At 34.9% G+C, this 21,935-nt stretch overlaps 1 protein-coding gene across 9 annotated transcripts in view; it reads left to right on the plus strand.

The window, feature by feature from the left end:
• The window catches only part of LOC150092408 (FK506-binding protein 15-like), a 398,069-nt gene that overhangs the window by 98,005 nt on the left and 278,129 nt on the right, over positions 1 to 21,935 (plus strand). For all 9 annotated transcript variants that reach the window (XM_090415127.1, XM_090415130.1, XM_090415126.1 and 6 more), the window contains 2 exons: positions 5,207 to 5,359; positions 17,077 to 17,145. In XM_090415127.1, the coding sequence (XP_090271253.1) occupies positions 5,207 to 5,359; positions 17,077 to 17,145 (222 nt within the window). The remainder of the gene's footprint in view (positions 1 to 5,206; positions 5,360 to 17,076; positions 17,146 to 21,935) is intronic.

Raw genomic sequence — 21,935 nt, forward strand, 5'->3', positions numbered from 1 at the left:
ATCGACATAATAGGGGTGACTGAAACAAAAAACACAAAAACTGGTGAGATCTTTCTGAGCAATAAATACAAAATGTTATATTCAGGCATTGGCAATCAAGGGAAAGAAGGAGTAGCCATAGTATTCAACACAAAATACGAGGCTAATCTTCTTGAATGGCAGGCAGTCTCAAGTAGAGTGATGTGTGCGAATATCAGAATGGGGAATTTGACAATGAGACTTATTTCTGCCTATGGTCCCACAGAAGGCTCTACTAAGGTAGAAGTGGAGGAATTTTTTGAAGCTTTAGAAAATGCAACTGACACAATGAAAAAGGAAAAGTTGATCTTTGCTGAGGATCTAAATAACAGAGTAGGAAATGATTGTGAGACATACAAAAATATTTTGGGAAAATTTGGAGAAAAGAGGAAAGCTAATAATAATGGCAAATACCTGTTGGATTCTGCTCAGGACATTTACTGGTTATTACTAACACCATGTTCAAACATACAAATGTGCACAAATTCACATGGAGAGAAGAGGCAAGGAATAAGAATAGTCTCATTGACTATGTTATTGTTGATAGTGATGTTTTCTCCCTGGTGCAGGACACTAGAGCGTACAGAGGAGGTGAAATTGGACGTGATCACTATTTAGTCTTGAGCAGGATGAAATTGAATTGAAAAGAATAACATGTAAGAAAGTTTTAAAGCGAATAAAAGTTCAGCAGCTCTCAGATGTGAACTGTAGACTAAAATACACAAAGATTATTGAAGAAAAAATGAAAGCGTTTGAGAACAGGAACCAAACCTTGGAGATTCAGTGGCAAGCCTTAAAGAAAACCCTGATTGATTAAGCCAGAGAGTCATGTGGTGTGGTAGTCTGCAAGGATAGAAAAATCAGAACTCCATGGTGGACACAGGAAATTAAAGAGGCAGTGAAGGAAAAGAAGAAAGCATGTCAAAAATTCCTGGCAAATAAGTCAGCTTTTGCTCTTAGAGAATACAGAGACAAATGTAAGAAAGTGAAACACTGTGTAAAACTAGCTAAACACAAAAGTCATAGGAGGACTTTGGCAAGAACATAGAAAATAAATATCAAGAAGGTGGTAAGATATTCTGGAGGTCGTTGAAGAAGCTTAGAAATGGAGGAAAGAGTGCTGTAAAAGGAGTTCATCATCATCAAATTCCTGCCATGTACCCTCAAGGGGTGTACAGGATATGATAGTACTACATGAAAAAAATTACATCATTACTAACTTCCTATCTACAATTTTCCTCCAAATTAGTCTGTTACTTGTCAAGACTCCAACATTATCAGATCTTATATTTCTATCGTTTTAAGGCACTTTGTACCGCATCAATCCACCTATATCTTGGTCTCTGTCTGGGTCGTTTTGTTGCCAACCTGGCAGAGAACACTTGTTTTGCTGATTCTGTTTAATTGACCATACCACCTGAGATTAGCTCTGCTAACGCATTCCTGGATGCTGACAATGTCAAGTTCTTTCCTAATATCCTCGTTTTTAATATGATATTGCCATTGATGACATCTGTTCACGCCTATAATTTTTCTCAGGACTCTCATATCTGCGGTCTCTAGCCTTTGGTCAAGTGTTTTACTTCTGACCCAGCTCTCAGATCCATAAGTTAAAACTGGTTTGAGCACTGTATACAGCTAATTTAGTGTTCCAACTAATTTCTCTCTTATTCCATATGAATTTATTCAATTGACTTCCCACCATACCAGCTTTGCTGATTCTGTTGTCTATTTCTATATTTAATTTACCATCTCCAGTAAAAATCGTGCCTAAGTAGCTGAAATGTTTTACTTGTTCCACAGGTTCTCCATTCACAACACAGTTGACATTTTCATTGATTCTGCCTATTTTCATTGTCTTTGTCTTTTTATTGCTGAACTTCATACCATATCTATTACAAGAGCTATTCAATTTAGTCAGAGAATCTTGCAGACTTGTAGCGGATTTATTTAGAAGTATAACATCATCCGCATAAAGCAAAGAGCTGACATTAACATCTCCAATTTTGATATCATGTTTAATACCACTTTCCTTCATAATGTGATCCATATAGATAATGAATAACAGAGTGGATAATGTACAAGGGCTGTTCAATAAGTAATAAGACTAATTTTACTGTCGCAAAACCGCTCATCACAATATATATTTCTGTGGAATAAAGAAATGTTGCTATCTGTATTAAAAGAAGTTGATAGATGGCATATACGGGCTGATGTGCCAGAGTGTCACGTGACTAAACACAAGCTTGTTTTGGCATGCCTACGACTGCGACTAGTCGTCGAAATGGAAGCATCCTTCATTAAAGACATTGGTCATGTCATCCACAAACTCCTGTGGAGATAACCATTCTCAAAAGTTCCTGTAGACATATTCTTCTGGTGCACACTAGCTTATTCTAATTATCCTTCTCTGGGAAACTCATTTCAGGTAGATTCCTGTGGTTAGCTTCTCATAAATCTATCCTTTTTATAAACATAATGCTAATCACTGCTTGGAAAGAAGTCAACAGACATCCCCTCATGCGCAAGGTGCATTGTGTCGTGTAACAAGTCATATGTATGTAGCCATTATAAGTAATATGATACTCCCAAGTCAGTGCAACTGTATCCTGGTGAAATGGCTGATAAAGGAACTGAAGTTTGAAAGAGGTGTTGTGATACGACGTTGCAGGTCTATCTGCAAATTGTTGATATATTGTGCCATCCAAGATCAGCAGTCAGTGATACCATACTGAGATGGAAGCACAGGTAGTCATCTGCAAGTGCTACTGACAGTGAATGACCCACCACACTCACTGAACATGACTGTAGGGTACTATGAAGGATAATATGTAAAAAACTGTCATTTTTCGGCTGACATGTTGAATGTGGAGTTCTGAGCATTGACTAGAACATGAATATGCGCAAAAAATTTAGAACCAAGGCTCACAACTTGGTATTCCATGGTAGAACCACAATATGCACGTCCCACATTACCTGAGTCAACATGCAGTGTTATCTTCAGTGGTGTAAAAGGCATGTACAGTGGGACCTGGAAGCTTGGAAAGGTGTGGCATATGCCTGGTGAATGTCTCTTACCAGAGTTCATAAACCCAACTATGAAATTCAGAGGCAGTAGTGTGATGTATGGTCTTGTTTTTCCTAGTTTGGCCTTGGACCTCTGTTTGTGGTGCCACAAACATTGAACTCTGAACATTCTGGACAATGCAATGCTTCCTACTTTTTTTTTATGGAACTGACCATTGTCTCTTTTAGCAAGTCAATGCACCATGTCATAAGGCTGCTATTGTAACTGCGTGGTTTGTAGACATGAATGTCACCACACTCGACTGGCCTCCACAGAGCCCTGATCTGAACCCTATAGAACATCTGTATGATGAACTGGAGTGTCAGGTGAGGTTAAAGGACATTTGCCCCACAATAATCCAGGACCTCGTTACATGTCTACAGGAAGAATGGTTCAAAATTCCCATTGATCGCTATTGTACGCTTGTGGAAAATATGCTCCATAGGATTTGCTGCAGTCGTTGCAGTGAAAAGACGTCCTACATCTTATTAAGGTGGCTGCCATGGCAGTTTGTTCCTCATACTATGGTGTCCATTGACTTCTTTCTAAGGAGTATATATGAAATTTCTCCATAGGCAAATTTCCAAGTTTTTGACATAATTATAATACATGGTATTTCTCTTTTTTTTTTTTTTTCCATTTTAGAAATTATGGACTTTACAACCGTCTTATAAATAACTCTTCTAATTTCCTGACATTTCAATCTTCATACCAAGATCATTCTTGAATCTGGAGTATATACAAATACACATGCACAAGCTGAGTTACATTACATACAGTGAGTAAAGAAACAATGAATTTGATCACAGGTTATTCTACATGACCTCTAGTGAAAAAAAAATAAATAAAAATTTAATTATTTAGAAACTACAGCTAAATTCTATTTGAGATAACATGAGAAAACATTCTTTCTTATAGATAGTCTTCTTTCAGCAACTTCCTTATAACATGGTTGTAAAGTCCATAATTTCTAAAATGAATGCTGATTACCGTGTAACACTAATAGAAAGGACATGGTTATTTAAAATAAAGAGCCAACAGGCTTCATTTCGGTGATAAATTCGGCGAATAGACTTCATCGACGAAATGAAGCCTATTGGCTCTTTATTTTAAATAATTTATGGGTGCACCTTTTTGACAACTCGTATAGCAGAGTATATAAGTTCTTTTCGCTATACCCTTAGTATTATTTTGGTCTAGCTACTCACTGATGAGATCCCAATAAAGATCGAAACCACTCTGGGTAGTGACCTCCCACCATAATGTATAACATCAGACATCTCGTAGGAGATGGGTTTTACATAATGGAAAATACTAAGAATAGCGATCAGAACTTTCCCCACCTTTGCTACGAGTTGCCCTAGTTTGTACTATGTACTTGGACTACGTGCTTTAGCTTATGCTAGTAGTCGCCGATACTTTTATAGTTACTATATTCGGCGTGAAACTCTTTGATTCCGATTTTTGAGTTTGTTATTCAGTTTTGAAACAATGTGGGATTTAATATCCCCTTAATTTAAATAAAAGAAAGGACATGGTATTTCTATTTTGATATTTACTTTGTTTCATTGCTTGATATAGGTAGAATATACTTTTGCCACTAGAGGTATTGGTTTCTATCACCTTATGGCATGATTGTTTATGAAACCACTTTCTAGGTATTAGAAATTTATTTGGATTGTCATTTAAAAAACAGTGGAAGTGGATGATTTTAATTGTCTTTATCTTCCTTTAGTACAGGCAAGAAATTGCATAAAAAGCATGTTTGATCTACAGATTATAGGTTCAGCAGTATTCCATGATCCACTTATGTAATGACTAATATATTGCATTAGCTTTTCATCCTTTCATGGTTGGGATTAAAATTTTCAACACATGATGTATGCATTTATTCACAAATGCATTCCATCCCACAGATTAATTGGAAGCTGCAGGTAACGTTAGTATTTTTCAACTTGATAGGAAGATTGATTAATTTATATGGTACTATTTTTACTGTTACAGTTCTAATCTCTGCTAAGAATCTGCTAAGAACCTTTAGAAATTAATTTCTTAAACTTACAAAATTTATTTGTTTTATTTGCTTGTAAATAATAAACACTTTTTATATGTTGTTTTTAGATAGCCATTACAAAAGCTAATAGTTCAGGAGACAGTTTGTCAAGTGTTATAATTCAGGACTTGAAACTAGGTGAAGGTACAGGACTAGAAAAAGGAGACTCAGCAGAAATTAAGTATACTGGTTGGCTTTTAAACAGTTACACATTTGGACAGGTAATTCATTTTATGTCTTCAGATATATTAAATATGGCTTTTTTTTAGTGATATGCATTTTCCCTCAAGTTAGATAATGATGTTTTTTCCCTGATAAGGAGATATTCTTTTAAATTGTGCATCATATCTGTCACTTCTTTGTCATCATTGCTGTACTCTGGTTAGAAATATATTTTAAAACATTCCCTTCAGATGCAGTATTTCTAATGCTTTACCTAATTATTCGGTTATTAAATCTCTGTTAAAATTTTCTTTTCAATATGTTCTGAAGATCAATTATGAAGGTCTGAAGTTTTAGCATCCAAAGAAAAGTGGCAACTCTTTTCAGTCTTCTGGAATTGCCCTTTTTTTTTCCTGCTCATTTATACTAGATTTTTTCAACTGAGAAGTTGCAAAACCTATAGCTCATCATTGTTGTATGTAAGTGAAATGTTTTAAGAAAAGAAGAAACTTATTGATGCATTTCATTAACAGCCAGAGGTTGTAGTCTTTAAGGAGAGTGTGAGGAAATTGTTCCAAAGACCAGAAATAGGTATGATGAAAGAGCATGACAAGAAGTTGGTTTTGTTGTACATAACACATTTAGTTATGTGTATGAACATATCAAAATACAGTAAACCCTCGATTTTACGGACCTCAGTTTAACAGACCAAATTTCCGGTTCATATGTCATGTAAAAATTAACACCCTGTTAATTTATTTGCTTATAATTAAATTAACAGATTATTTTTTGTTATTAATTTCCTGTTATTTTTAACAAATTTTGGCAAATAGGCCATATGTTGGAAAAACACTGTAGTAATTTAGCCAACATAAATGAGTCACCTCTAATAAAACATGTTCGCCGAACGATTAGCACGTGATCACACCAGTCACGCTGTAATTGGTTCTTTTGTCGTGTGACATGACTTTCTGTGACAGTTTTAACATGTGTTGGCTGATGTTCCGATGTGCACTAAGCCATGCCCAGTAGTGTGCATTTGTTTACTCGTGGTGTTTATGTACATACGCATTTTATAGACCTATTCAATATAAATTTAAAATTACCACTTTTCTGTGAAATTAGTTAGCAGTGACTCTTGTTTTAATGATTGTGGAGAGTCAATAAATAATAGTGGCCAATTCAGCAGAGCACTATTCATGCAAGTATCTGTAGAAGAGGCACAAGACAGAAACTGAACGTCTGTGTGAGAGAGAGAGGTTGAAGTGAGTTTATGAGAGAGGGATTGTTAATTAGTCTGATTGCCTTCTTCTGAATAGAATCAAGCAATCTTAGAGAAGAGTTTGGTGCACCATCCCAAATATGGAAGCCATATTCCATGGCTGGGCATATTTGGGCTTTGTATAGAGTTAGTAGCTGTGAAGATATGAAGTAATGTCTTGTGCGAAAAAGTACAAGTTTTTTGGCAGCTGCAAAACATAAACTAGAATGTGTGCTCTTCACTATAGGATGCCTAGAACATGTTTTAGGAAGTGAACTATTGCTTTCATGCAAAAGCTAGTTTGAAAATACTTCATGTGCAGACTTTTGTTTACTTACTCTAAAGTGAAATAAGATATTCAGTCCAGTGGGAAAAAACATGCCACAACAGTATTTAATTAAATTAAAAATTTTATTCAGACTACAGATCAAAATGGCAGTGAATTTTCTTGACTTGAAAACAAATCACTAAATATCAGTAAGTCCAAAAAGAAGGAATAATTGGGAAATCATGAGAGGTATTGCAGTAGATGGCATTTAAAGGAGTAACCATGGATATTACTCATGAATATCAAGGCAGACAATTACCAGTTGCTTGTTAAATGATTTCTTATGCCTACAGAGTTTTCGGAAATAAAGTGTAACTGAAATTTTATTTTCTACACTTGCATCTCTCTCAACTTCTTTTGCCAGTAAACTGAGTGCTGTTCAGATGAAATGGGGAATTCTTGTATCTGAGAATATCTTCAATGGAGAAGTAATTATCAGTGCAATCACGACTTATGTTTTTTGATTTCTCTCTCAACTTCTTTTGCCAGTAAACTGAGTGCTGTTCAGATGAAATGGGGATTTCTTGTATCTGAGAATATATTCAATGGAGAAGTAATTATTAGTGCAATCACGACTTATGTTTTGTGATTTGCTCCTTCTTTCCTGATTTATGCTTGCTCACCCATAGATCCATACTTCACCGTGGAAGCATTCGAAACTAAAATCCCACTGAATAGGTTGGTTAGTCCTTATTTTGAGAGTGTCTTATGTCTACAAATGTGTGTTCATGGGATGGTTTGGCTGTTTTCAGGGATGAAAAACCCAAGTTTCTGGGAGAATAAACCCTCTTCCTCCATATGAGACTTGCTAACTCACCATTTGATTGAAAACACCTGATTAGGGTTTCTCACTTCATAGATGGGATTCAAACTTGGGTATTTCCAACCACAGGGCTCATCTAAACCAACTAAGCTATAGAGGCTCTATTAAAAGTGAGAAGATATGAATATAAATCGTAATGAACTAAAATTGAGGTGCGCTAAATGTTCCGTTCCCATTTTGATACTGATATTTAAGTTAGTTTAAATTTCATTTTTTTATTAACTCGAGCATGTTAAGGTAAGAGTCAAATTTTTAAATGAATTTTGAACTCTTCGTTAAAAATTTATAAGATCCACCAACATGTTTTTTGCTGGTGACTAATGTTTTCTTGTATGTGTAAAAATTACTCAAATTGGATGTTCATTATCATTATGCACATTCCTAAGTGCTCTTAACAAAGTTGTTTTAAATAATTAAAATGTTTCTAAATATGATACATCCATTTTTTATTTTTAAAGGGACCTGTGGCATAGTATAATTATTAAAAACAACACGTAAATTCACAGTAATAACTTTAATTAATAAATAAGGTAGATATTTCGTACTAAAAATAATAGTACATCTTCAGTGTTACAAACAGATAGGAATAGAATACAAGTAACGAATATTCGGTGAATCGCCTATTAAAATACAATGTTGTCGCGAGCTAGGAAATGAAAGAAATGAATAAAGAATTAATATTTAAGATAATTAGTTTTTTAATGATTACATAAAATAAAAGTCTCCCAGATCTTCAAGAAAGAGAGGCAATCATTTTGATTTAAATTCGGTCGGTGTAAAAAAGCTTCACAACTTTCTTTAAAGAGGCGTTTATATTTGAACCTGCATCTATGAAGTAGAATAGCTTTATCCCACTGGATATTATTGGTAGTGGTAATGCTGTGTTGTGCTAGACCAGACTTCTGAGGTTTGTTGTAATCAATATAATATTGATGTTCTTTAATTCTTTTTTCCACAGAACAGCCAGTTTGTCCAAAATAAGAAACATTGCATTCACAAGGAATTTTGTAAACGCCAGCTAAAAACAGAGATGACAGTTTATCTTTTGTAGAAGGCAATAAGGAAGAAATTTTGTTGATAGGAATATAAGTGGGAATCAATTGGTACTTTTTTAAAATTCTACCTACAGGTTCTGAAATTCCTGGAATGTAGGGGATTGGAACTCTGCGAACTGTTGAAGAAACCTTAGGTATTGGAACATAAGATTGAATTATCTGTTGGATTTGATTAGGGTGGTAATTATTAGATACTGTTAACTTTTTAATGATGGAAAATTCTTGTTGTAAGATTTCTGGAGAAGAGCAAACTTTATGTGCCCATTAATTAGAGATTTAAGAATGCCAAATTTTTAAGATGTATGGTGATCCACCGAATATTCGTTACTTATATTCTATTCCTATCTGTTTGTAACACTGAAGATGTACTATTATTTTTAGTATGAAATATCTACCTTATTTATTAATTAAAGTTATTACTGTGGACTTATGTGTTGTTTTTAATAATTATACTATGCCACTGGTCCCTCTAAAAATAAGAATCATTATCCTTCACGGGGAAGACTTTACTAAACAAACAGGAAGACTAGGAAAACTATCAGCTTCATAAGGTAAACTTCGAGCACGGATTTCCTTCCTCAAAAAATGTCGTGATACGCAAGTTATTCCTACATGTGCTAGGTTTAAAGAAACAATTTGGTCTCCTGGAGCCCACTTTATTTATATTCGTGCAAGTTTCTCCTTAATTCGTAACCAACTTCATACTGCCAAAAAAAAAATAGCTTCTAATATCAAGTCTATATCGGATCTCGAAGAAGAAATTTCAACTGTTCTTAATGATGAATTACTAAATATTGTTTTTCGCTTATCAAAGCAATCTGTTACTCGTTCTTACGAAAGAAATTTTCACAGACTTATGCAAAAATATAATTCTTTATATCACAGACAAAAGATAAACTTAATCTCTGACATCACTTCTAATAAAAAATGGATTATTAACATTTCCGATCGCTCTTTATCCGACCCGAGTCCAGTGCTGCAAAAGGCCTCGATTTTGCAGTTATTCCTACACACATTCTGTATCTTGACTTTTTACATAATATAGAATGCAATCTGTCTGGACTTTCTAGTGACGATGCTAATAAACTTAGTTTTGAAGTTGCGAATTCGTTATTTAAAAGCAAATTACCTCCACGCAATTTATCAAATGCAGAAATCAAAGGTCTAACTTCTTTAAGAAGAGATAATAATATATCTATTTCTAAGGCCGATAAAGGAAAAGCTATTGTAATCATGCATAAGACTGACTATGGGACCAAAGTATCCAGTCTTTTAGAAGACACATCTACCTACAAAGAGATCATGCATAATCCTACAAATTCACAGATTAAACAATTAAATAAATTACTTGATGAGGTCATCAGTTGGGATCCAAATTATGTGGATAAATTACGCACCTACTTTGGAAGATATCCTCATTTATATGGTCTCCCGAAAATCCATAAAGAAGGCTATCCAGTACGACCAATTGTGAATTGCATTGATTCTCCTACTTACCGAATTGCAAAAGTCTTATCTCATTTTTTAAGTGCTCTCACTGGACATTCAAGATCCTACATAAAAAATTCAACAGATTTCCTGGAAAAAATCAAGGATTTAAAAATCAAAGAGTCTGAGTTGTTAGTCAGTTTTGACATTGTATCTCTGTTTACCAATATCCCATTAGCCGACACAGTCGATTTATTATATGAAGATTACCCTCCAGATATCGCAAAAATTTTCAAATTTGTTATCCATTCAGGTTATTTTAGTTGGAAAAATAAGTTCTACAAACAAGTTGAAGGTACTGCCATGGGTAGTCCTTTGTCTCCACCTTTGGCTAACTATTTTAACCATCTCTTTGGTATCGTTATGTCAATGGTGTTTTTGCCATTTGGTCACATACTGAAGATGAGCTTTTCACCTTTCTACAACAGATAAATAGCCTTCATCCTCGTATCCAATTAACCATGGAAAAGGAAAATTCTGGTACTTTATCATTTTTGGACATCCTGCTTACTCGAACTTCTTCTGGTACCTTATCTACAATCGTCTTCCGAAAGCCCACATTTACTGGCAGATACATTCATAAAACGTCTGCTCACCATACATCTCAAAAATTTGGCATTCTTAAATCTCTAATTAATAGGGCACATAAAGTTTGCTCTTCTCCAGAAATCTTACAACAAGAACTTTCCATCATTAAAAAGTTAATGGTATCTAATAATTACCACCCTAATCAAATCCAACAGATAATTGAAGCTTATGTTCCAATACCTAAGGTTTCTTCAACAGTTCACAGAATTCCAATCCCCTACATTCCAGGAATTTCAGAACCTGTAGGTAGAATTTTAAAAAAGTACCAATTGATTCCCACTTATATTCCTATCAACAAAATTTCTTCCTTATTGCCTTCTACAAAAGATAAACTGTCATCTCTGTCTTTGGCTGGCATTTCTTATTCATGATGTTTCTTATTTTGGACAAACTGGCTGTTCTGTGGAAAAAAGAATTAAAGAACATCAATATTATATTGATTACAACAAACCTCAGAAGTCTGGTCTGGCACAACACAGTATTACCACTACCCATAATATCCAGTGGGATAAAGCTATTCTACTTCATAGATGCAGGTTCAAATATAAACGCCTCTTTAAAGAAAGTTGTGAAGCTTTTTTACACCGACCGAATTTAAATCAAAATGATTGCCTCTCTTTCTCGAAGATCTGGAAGACTTTTATTTTATGTAATCATTAAAAAACTAATTATCTTAAATATTAATTCTTTATTCATTTCTTTCATTTCCTAGCTCGCGACAACATTGTATTTTAATAGGCGATTCACCGAATATTCGTTACTTGTATTCTATTCCTATCTGTTTGTAACACTGAAGATGTGCTATTATTTTTAGTATGAAATATCTACCTTATTTATTAATTAAAGTTATTACTGTGGACTTACGTGTTGTTTTTAATAATGATACATCCATGTTTTCATTGTTGTTTCTAATGTACTGCTACATTAGTCTTGCTGTTGATTTCCTATTAATGTTTGTAGCCATAGTAGTTAAATCCAGATTGCGATTGTTACACACACACACACACACACACACACACACACACACACACACACACACACACACACACACACACACACACACACGCCCTAGATAAGGTTAAAAATAAATTACAGAGAAAAGTGTATAAACTGGAATCCCTTGATTATCCAGTCCCCGTCGGAAGTGCAATGGGAGAAAGAAGCCAAATAGTGTTCTGTAGGTGTTAGACTTTGATAAAGTAAACATGTTTATGAGTGAAGAATTATCATTTTTATCTTTTTATCTGGTGGAATAAAGGCTGATACATCAGATTAGACCTCAGAATTAAGGATGCCAAGATTTGAGCTATAAGGGAGTACAGTGTTAAGGTGAAAGTAAGCAGCAAAGAACTTGGATGAGAGGAAAGAAATGAGAAAAAAAAGAAAATTTAGCATTTGGGACAGGACTAACCTTCTCTAAATTATTAAACTTTATTAATGCTTTTATGGCTGCAGGAATTTCACAGACCCCCTTATTGTTCAACTGCTGTTTTTTCCCTAGTGTAGGAAAACTTCATTTTCATGTATTCTTATACATGGTTTGTATCAAAGAAATAAGTAGATATTATTTTACAGCAAACCAAGGTACATATATGAATGAAACATTTACAATCAGTAGTTGCATTATGTGTTTAATTTCCGACAAAATCTCTAGTGCAGTTCATATATTTCTGTTAATGTCACAAGAGCTTTAAAATTTCCTATAATAAGTCCTTTCCTGTGCCGTGCAATTATCTAGACATAGCACAATAGATTGCCTTGTAATTATTGAAGTGTGCTGTTCCTTTACATGAGCTTTTAAAGGCCCAGACAAGAGGTAATCTGAGAGTCTAGACCTGCAGGAGTGATGGAGCAATGTGGAGCCATTCTTTCAAGTGAGTGTTCTCCACCATCATATGCTTAGCATGAGGTCATGCAGTATTATGTTGGAGGATGGCACTTCCCTTCATCAGATACTTTTTCACAAAATGCACATTGCAGTTTCCTAAGCAGCTGAACATAAGTTGCATTGTTTGATGGGTACCTCTTTCAGCAGAAAATCAACTAATGTGCATCTCCAGTAACAGTTTCTATGACTGTTAGCTAAAGGGCATTGATCTGCTTTCTTGTTCGAGAACTGACATGCTATTCCATGCCTGCTGCTTAGCTCCAGGAACAGAGTGATGAGACTAGCTTTGTCTCTACCGGTGATGACATGGGGCAGGAAGTCATTATCCTTAAAAGCATGTTATTGAGGTGCTGCACTATACTAAAGTGAGTTATGATTTCGGTGGGCACATTGAGTTTCTATTTACATTGTTTCACCTACCTTTTTTGGCAGGCCTGCTTGGCTGAGTGGATAGCATCTCTACTCTCAAACAAATAAATAGGTCTTTGGTTTGAATTTTGCAGATGTTTGTGAATATTTCTTTAGGTGGGTGATGACTCATCATGAGATCCACCTTTTTTGGAAGCATAAAGTAGCTTGAAAAGATTCCATATTTAGTCTCTAGAGCAGGCTTTCCACTATATATAACAATTAGTATACTTGCAATATTAAGTGTAGTAGGTTCACAACTTTTCATGAGTTGATTCACATCTCATTAATGAAATTTGTGTCATTAAGCCATTTTCTGTAGTCACTTATCATGATATTATGACATGGAGGATCTGAATTTTTTAATAGCAAATAGATGTTGCTGTATATGCAACTACTGCCATATATGCTGGAGGACCTTTTTATATTTGCCAGAGAAGAACTTAAGCATCATCATCATCAAATTCCTGACATGTACCCTCAAGGGGTGTACAGGATATGATAGTACTACATGAAAAATTTACATCATTACTAATTTTCTATCCACAATTTTCCTCCAAATCAGTGTTACTTGTAAAGACTCCAACATTATCAGATCTTATATTTCTATCATCTAAGGCATTTTGTACCTTATCAATCCACCTATATTGGATCGTTTTCCTGCCAAACTGGCAGAGAACATTTGTTTTGCTAATCTTTCCTTGCCCATTCTTTTTAAGTGACCATACCACCTGAGATTAGCTCTGCTAACACATTCCTGGATGCTGACAATGTCAAGTTCTTTCCTAATATCCTCGTTTTTAACATGATATTGCCATTGATGCCATCTGTTCATGCCTCTAATCTTTCTCAGGACTCTCATATCTGCAGACTCTAGTAAAAGTCTTACAGCCACTGTAAGACTTTTATACCACCATACTTCAGCATTTCTGGTCGAATATCATCTACTCCTGCTGCCTTTCCACATTTTAAGCCTTTGATGTATTTTTCTACTTCAAGTATGGATATGTATTCCTGACTGCATTCCTGGTCAGTGTTTTTTACCACTGTGCTGTCATCACTGCTTGTTTCATTTAGCAGTTTTTCAAAGTAATTACTCCATACCTCAAGAATATCTTTTTCTTCTGTTTTTATGTCACCTTTATCATCTCTAACTCATTTTACAGCACTCTTTCCTCCATTCCTAAGCTTCTTCAACAACCTCCAGAATATTTTGCCACCTTCTTGATATTTATTTTCTATATTCTTGCCAAAGTCCTCCCATGACTTTTGTTTAGCTAGTTTTACACAGTGTTTAGCATTCTTGCATTTGTCTCTATACTCTAAGAGCACAAGCTGACTTATTTGCCTAACTTCCTGTGTCCACCCGGGAGTTCTGATTTTTTTTTATCCTTGCACACAACCTCACCACATGCCTCTCTGGCAGAATCATTCAATGTTTTCTTCAGAGTTTGCCACTGAATCACCAAGGTTTGATTCCTGTTCTCAAACTCTTTCATTTTCTTTTCAATAATCTTTGTGTATTTTAGTCTACAGTTCACATCTGAGAGCTGCTCAACTTTTATTCGCTTTAAAACTTTCTTACATGTTATTCTTTTCAATACGAAATTCAATTTTATCCTGCTCAAGACTAAATAGTGATCACTTCCAATTTCAAATCCTCTGTACACTGGTGTCCTGCACCAGGGAGAAAACATCACTGTCAACAACAATAACATAGTCAATGAGACTTCTTTTATTTCTTGCCTCTTCTCTCCATGTGAATTTGTGCACATTTTTATGTTGGAACATGGTGTTAGTAATAACCAGTCCATGTCCTGACCAGAAATCCAACAGGTATTTGCCATTATTATTAGCTTTGCTCTTTTCTCCAAATTTTCCCAAAATATTTTTGTATGTCTGACAATCATTTCCTATTCTGCTGTTTAGATTCCCAACAAGGACCAACTTTTCCTTTTTCATTGTGTTCAGTTGCTTTTTCTAAAGCATCAAAAAATTCCTCCACTTCTACTTTAGTAGAACGTTCTGTGGGACCATAGTCACAAATAAGTCTCATTGTCCAGTTCCCCATTCTCATATTTGCCCACATCACTCTACTTGAGACTGCATGCCATTCAAGAAGATTTGCCTCATATTTTGTGTTGAATACTATGGCTACTCCTCCTTTCCCTTGATTGTCATTTCCTGAATATAACATTTTGTATTTATTGCTCAGAAAGATCTCACCAGTTTTTGTCTTTTTTTGTTTCAGTCACCCCTATTATGTCGATCTGGTACTTATCTAATTCCTCAGCTGGCTCCATTTCTTTGCCATTCAGTCTTCTTATGTTGATAGTACCGATCTTTAACTCTGGTGATGTTGAGTTGGGGTGTGCTTTCAGATTTGTTCCAGTAGCTGACTTTTCGCTGTTCGCCCTGGTTCCCTGCCGAAAACAACGGTGGCCCTTGTTTAACCAGGCGATGCCCCAGCCGGCATGAAATTTTGTCATGTTGTACCATCATTTTTTATATTGGTTTAAGCCAATAAGAATACAATTTGGTTGGCTAAATCCCAAATTGCCAGCCCATTCTCGTTCGTTCAGTATCCAGGTAGATACCCAACAGGATGCACCCCGAGAAGGTGAGGATTGGACATTAGGTCAGAAGTCCTGGTCGGTTCTCCGCATTCCTTTAAAGGCTATGTGGAGGTCTCCTCTCGGTTATACAGCTTTGACCCTTAGGCATTCCTTAAGAACGTAAGCATTAGTAGAAAAATCACTTTCAATAGCCATGGTCCACGACAGAATTGCTGATAAAAAAAAACAACAAAAAAACTATGGCCATTTGATGTGTGTAAAACAGAATTTAACATCCATATCTGATTGGCTTGTGTATATTCACTTAATTTTCTTATACAGTCATACCCCGACTTAAGCGAATCCAGAGTTACGTGTTTTCTTATATGTACCTATTCCCGTCCCGCTTCACACCTCGCCACTAGTCGTATCTTTCAGGTGCCGGCCGCATTCGCCGGTGTCGCACATGCCGTGAACAAGCACTGATGTGCTTGTTTCGTGCAGTCTCCATTCATACACGATTTTTATAGTCTACAAACCTTGCAATTGTTTAATGTTATGTTCTTGATAAAAATTTTATCACAAAAAAATAATAATGTCGTCCAAAAGAAGCAAGTCCAATTCTTCTACTGCTAACAAGAAAAGAAAAACATTGACTTTGGAAACAAACTCAACATTCTTAAGGATTTTGAAGGCAGAATGAAAATTTGTGAGCTAGCAAAGAAGTTCGATCTACAGGAATCCACAGTAAGAACAATCATGAAAGGAAGGTTGACAGATTTTGGAGGACATAGATTGTAACGAGGAACAAATTGTAGCCACAAGGCAAGGAATAAAAAAATCATTAGCTTGCTGTGAAGAAATTTTGCGTGACAAGAAAAAGACATTATGCTGTTAGACGAATCTAACAGCATAATGTCTTTTTATGAAACCATCGACATTGAAATAACTTTCTTTTTTTTATGTACGTAAAACCACAATCATGATTATATTTCTTAAAAAATATAGGTGTTTTTGTAAACCTTTGGTCCCAATTGTATGTTTGTATATATAAATTACATGCAAAATTATACTCCGAGTTACGCGAATTCAACTTACGCGCTTTTTGTTGGTCCCGCCTACCGCGTAATTTTGGGGTTTTACTGTATATTTAATATTCTGTGATAATAAATAAAGAAATCATATATGTATTTCTTTATTTATTTTATTTTTTTTATCCTCATCTTAGGCTTGCACTTATACTAAAGGTGAACTTGGTTGTACTGCCCAAAGCTTTTGCCTTATGTTGTGTTTTATCTGATATATTTTTTTGTGTGATGTCTTAAAATGAAACGTCTTAGGACAGTTGAGTTGATTTTAAACCTGATTTTATTTTATCGTAGGTTTTTGATAGTAACTATAATGCAGAGAAGCTTTTCAGGTTAAAACTTGGAAAAGGCAAAGTCATAAAGGTAAGTTATAAAACATACACAAATAAAAATAAACAGTCAAGCTGAAAATAAATCTTGTTGGTTGGCCTAATGGATTGTATATCCATTCTCCAACCAGCAGCTGTTGGTTTCATCTCTCTGTGTTTTTATGGAAGTTTTTAACTGATAAATTTTATCAACTGGTATGAGACTGCCCACCTACTTGCATTAGTCAACAATTATTTTGTAATTAGTATCAAAACAGGGTGGATTCTATATATTTTAGATTATCAAATCAAATTACAAGTCTGTTCAAATGTAAGCTAGGCTAAGTATTATTTAATGATTTTTGTGTGTGGAGGGGGGGGGATTGTCCGTTGGAAAAAAAATTTAATGAATATAAACAGTCAAAATTCAAATAATTGCATAGTTTACTATTAAAGTAAATTTCACAGCATACACATGTAACAATAATTATATAAAATTTATTCAAAAACTCCAATGTGCTATGTGGACATTATCCGGGAAATAGACCTTAACTACATTCAAAAGATGAATCAAAATAAGTCATAAATCATTTGTATTATTATTGCATGACACCTCCAGGGAGTCCAAAGACTCATCGAAGGAGGGCACCCACTCTACAACTCTCTGCTTTCACTAACAACAATGACCTGCAACTACGATCGTCTACACCAATGCCATCTACCACCCACCACAGACAGTCACAAGCATCCATGCCCCCAGCAGGATTTGAACCCGCAACCTTTTGGCTGGAGAGCGGATACGCTAACCACTTGCCCAACATATTTTACAAAGCCTGTAAAATTTTTCTGCTATAAATCTAATTCCTACTAAGTCTTAAGTCAGTCATTCTAATAGTATTGCATGGGCACCCCCATGGAGTCCTAAGACTCATTGCAGGAGACCCAAACTAACAACATAATATCTATTGTACCTCTCCTTGAAATCATAAATGACAAACCATTGTTTATGTCTGGCAAACCATTCAATTCATTCATCATTCTACAAGCAAAATCTACGCATTACACCCCTGCTAACTACACTCTTATCTAACTTCCAGATGACTTTTTATTGTCTCTTCTAGTAAGTACTGATACATATTACCTGCATCAATCCTATTAAACCCTTTAAGTAACTTAAATGTTTCTATCATATGTCTCTCTTTTTTTTTTTTTGGATGAGAGGAAAGAAATGAGGAAAAAGGGAAAATTTAACATTTGGGACCAATCAACCAACTTTTGTATTCTGCAAACTCTCAATCTATCCTTATAGGAGACATTCCGGAGACCACTCATTCCTCATCCCTAAGAAACCCAAGTGATAGATCTGAGCACAGTAATCCACATGTGGTCATATCAAGGCTTTATAAAGAGGAATCTCTGCTGCTTCGGTTAACTGGGATGAATGATTTGAGAGATTTTTTTTTATGATAATCCGGCTCATAAAAGGTTGAATTATAGCATAATGAATTATACTAGACAAGAAATTAAATTATTGTTTTAATCCTTTACCAACAGCGTGAGTGTGGAAAGTATCTTCATGCTCATATGCTTCCTTTTGGACTTCTGTAATTTGTGCTTGAAGATATTTCACATGCAGACTTTTAGTTGCTTATGCTGGACTAAAGGATTTAAACAAGGATATAATTTCTTGTCTGATGTAATTTAGTGTGCTGTAATTCTGCCTTTGGTGAACAGGATTATCATATTTTTATGATTTTAAAAAAAAAAAAAAAAAAAAAAAAAACTTATGTCATTCATCCCAGATAACACAATCAAATCTTTATCTTTTATTCTGTCTGCTTGTACACAATCTGTCAAATTACATATCTTTGCATCCAGAACACATTTTCATGACTCATTTGGCACATTTTTGATTATATCATAGAATCACCATATATCACTATCTTTTTTCCTCCATTTTCTCTACTTAATTTTTTACTCTTGCATTTCATCTCCTTGCCTACCTCCTTTGCTATTTCCAAATACCACATACTTTTCTTTCCTTGCAACCTTATTATTTTTCTCATACACTCATCTCTCATTTCAATCCCAACTCTTTTTTTTCCCCTTCATTCACATTTCAGTACTTGAAATATATTCAGCTGCATTTTTATTTTATTTTCCATGTCACCAATTGATGATTGAGCTATCACTTACAGTTAACATTTCATTCCTCTGTCTGTATGAAAAATATTTATTTTCTTTCATGATCCTCTCCTTTCTCTCACATACTTATTTAAATGTTTATTTTATACAAATTGCTTTGTTTAGAGAAGAGATTATTAATTGCCATTTGTTAAGATTATATCTATTAAGATATTTTTTTATTCCAAGTGTTTATTATTATTTACACAAGGGTTCAATTCCAATTGGTACAATGACTTTTAACTGTTTTTTAGAATCCGAAAAATCACCGATTTAAGACCAAATACAAAAAAAACACACATTTAATAAAACTACAACAGTATATACACTTTAGATAAAATTATATATAGCTACAAAATACTGGATCCAAGGCCTTCTAAAATAAATCTACACTTTAAAGATTTTCTTATTCAAAAATATTAAAATCACCTCATTCTATTACTGGATTGTTTGACATATACTTAATCATGTCTACCAGACTAAACACTTTGTTTTCACAAGAAAAATGTTCATAGTCAGTTTCTTTGTTTGGGCCTTTTCTGAAAATAAACATTGCTTCTTCTTTTCCATGGGATCCTTTCTTATTACCTTTATGTAGTATACAATATTATTCCTCACTGAAGTATAAATACTCTTACCTCTTGCAGTTCAGTTTGATGCACAACTTACTTAATTTTTGTACTGGAGGGGGAAAAAAGTTTCTTCTACTACTTTATATGGCCTGGTTGGCCAAGTGGTTAGCATATCTGCTCTCCAGCCAAAAGGCTGCAGGTTCAAATCCCAGGGGCATGAATGTTTGTGATTGTCTGTGAAAATACTAGTGGTGGTGGTGGACAGTAGATGGCGCTGGTGTAGATGATGCTGTTTGTGGATTAGGTTGAGTGGTAGAGACAGAGTTATAGAGTAGGTGCCCTCCCTCAATGAGTCTTGGATTCCCTGGAGGTGTCAAATAATAATAATAATAATAAACATATCTAAGTTGTGTTAATTCCGTCGCCTTTTCCAGTAGAAATAACAAATAGATCTGACGTCCTTAAGACCGATGAACTTTCCATTCAGCGTTTCCTTGAACATTCCTTTAGAACGTCGACTGCAATATCCTATTTTATTTACTAATTACTTGTTGACAGTCTCAACTCCTCCAGTTTAAAGACTCACAGTTTTACTATTCCTTTTCAGAATCTACTATTAATATTCTTCCGACTGTCATATGAAACTAAATAAACTTCATAAGAACAAAATTCCTCTGGTCTGCATTCTTAAACTTCCATTAGCTCTCTCTTGTTTTTCCTGTTACTTTGATACCGAATGCTCTGTCTGTCAGCTGTCAATCACCCATCAAACTCCTCGTCGACCATGCCCTCAATGTAAATTGGAAGTGAGAAGTTAGGTATAATGGCTGACATGTTGTCTCCACTAGCATAATGAGAATGTTTTTATAAAATACAACACTTAATAATTTTAAACTACGATAAAATTTCTGAAAGTAACATAACTATCCAAATCCAGTAAGTACATAAATTTTGAATTGCTTTACGTTTCATTTTGACAAAATAACATCAATAACGGGCACATCGCAAGTGCTGACAATATGTGTTTTGAAACTAATAATGTACTAATTTGTAAAAATATTCATAATTTTAAATTATGATTATTTTTACAGCCCCTTTTGATTTGTAGGAAAGGAAACACATACAAGAGTTATGGTTGGAGATATGAAGAGTTGGTCTAATGTCCGTAATAAGAGCACTGGTTCAGGAAAGGTCCAAGATGTTGGGAGAATGGTGGGGTTTAACTAATATCTTGGTTAGTAGATGAAAATGAAATTTGATATACTTGGAGTAGGTCATAAAGAGGGAATGTAAGGTGTCCCTGCACCTTCCATTATGGAAATAACCATGCATCTTATATTTCTTGGACAATATTTCTTGTAGATGCCAGTTGAGGTTCTAGGAGATATAACAGGCCAGGTTTTGATGCATGTGAGTGGTGTGTGTTTGTGTTTGTGTGTGTGTGTGTGTGTGTGTGTGTGTGTGTGTGTGTGTGTGTGTGTGTCAGTCATTAATGTCTACATTGAGGCTATGTATGTTGATGAAATGAATGTGGAAGTTGTTTTTGTTACATTTTTGAAATTTTTTGTTGTTGAATACCATGTCATGGTCTTTCTTGGTTGGTGATGCTGAAAATTTAGAGCAGGCATGTACATTGAAATGAAAGACTTTAGAATAGAACTTCTACTCTACTTTCCATGTGTCGCTTATTGCCCTTACATTGTTCTTTACTTAGACTCCCTCCAGGCACAGCAGTTGAGCAAGTGGCAGCAGTATTATTCATTTGGCTAGTTGGGAATCCTGCTGATGTATTACCATATGTTTCAGTTCTGTGTATACTATTTACTGTGTATGCTTTCTATCTCTATAGCAGTAAAGTGATTCTACCAGCAAGCTACTGCTGTAGCATCAGATGGTGGTTAAAAACATATCTAACAATTTACTAGCAATCTACCAGCAAGCTACTGCTGTAGCATCAGATGGTGGTTAAAAACATATCTAACAATTTACTAGCTCCCTAGTAAATTGTGCTGTATTGAGAATGAAAGGTTAACCCATATTTCATGTGTGAAGATGGTAGCAAAAGCTGCTTACATTTTCCATTTACTAT

Source organism: Typopeltis vanoorti, chromosome 26 (genome assembly GCF_054136105.1).
Source record: "Typopeltis vanoorti isolate ZY-2024b chromosome 26, IOZ_Tvanoo_1.0, whole genome shotgun sequence".
NCBI classification, from domain to species: Eukaryota; Metazoa; Arthropoda; class Arachnida; order Uropygi; family Thelyphonidae; genus Typopeltis; species Typopeltis vanoorti.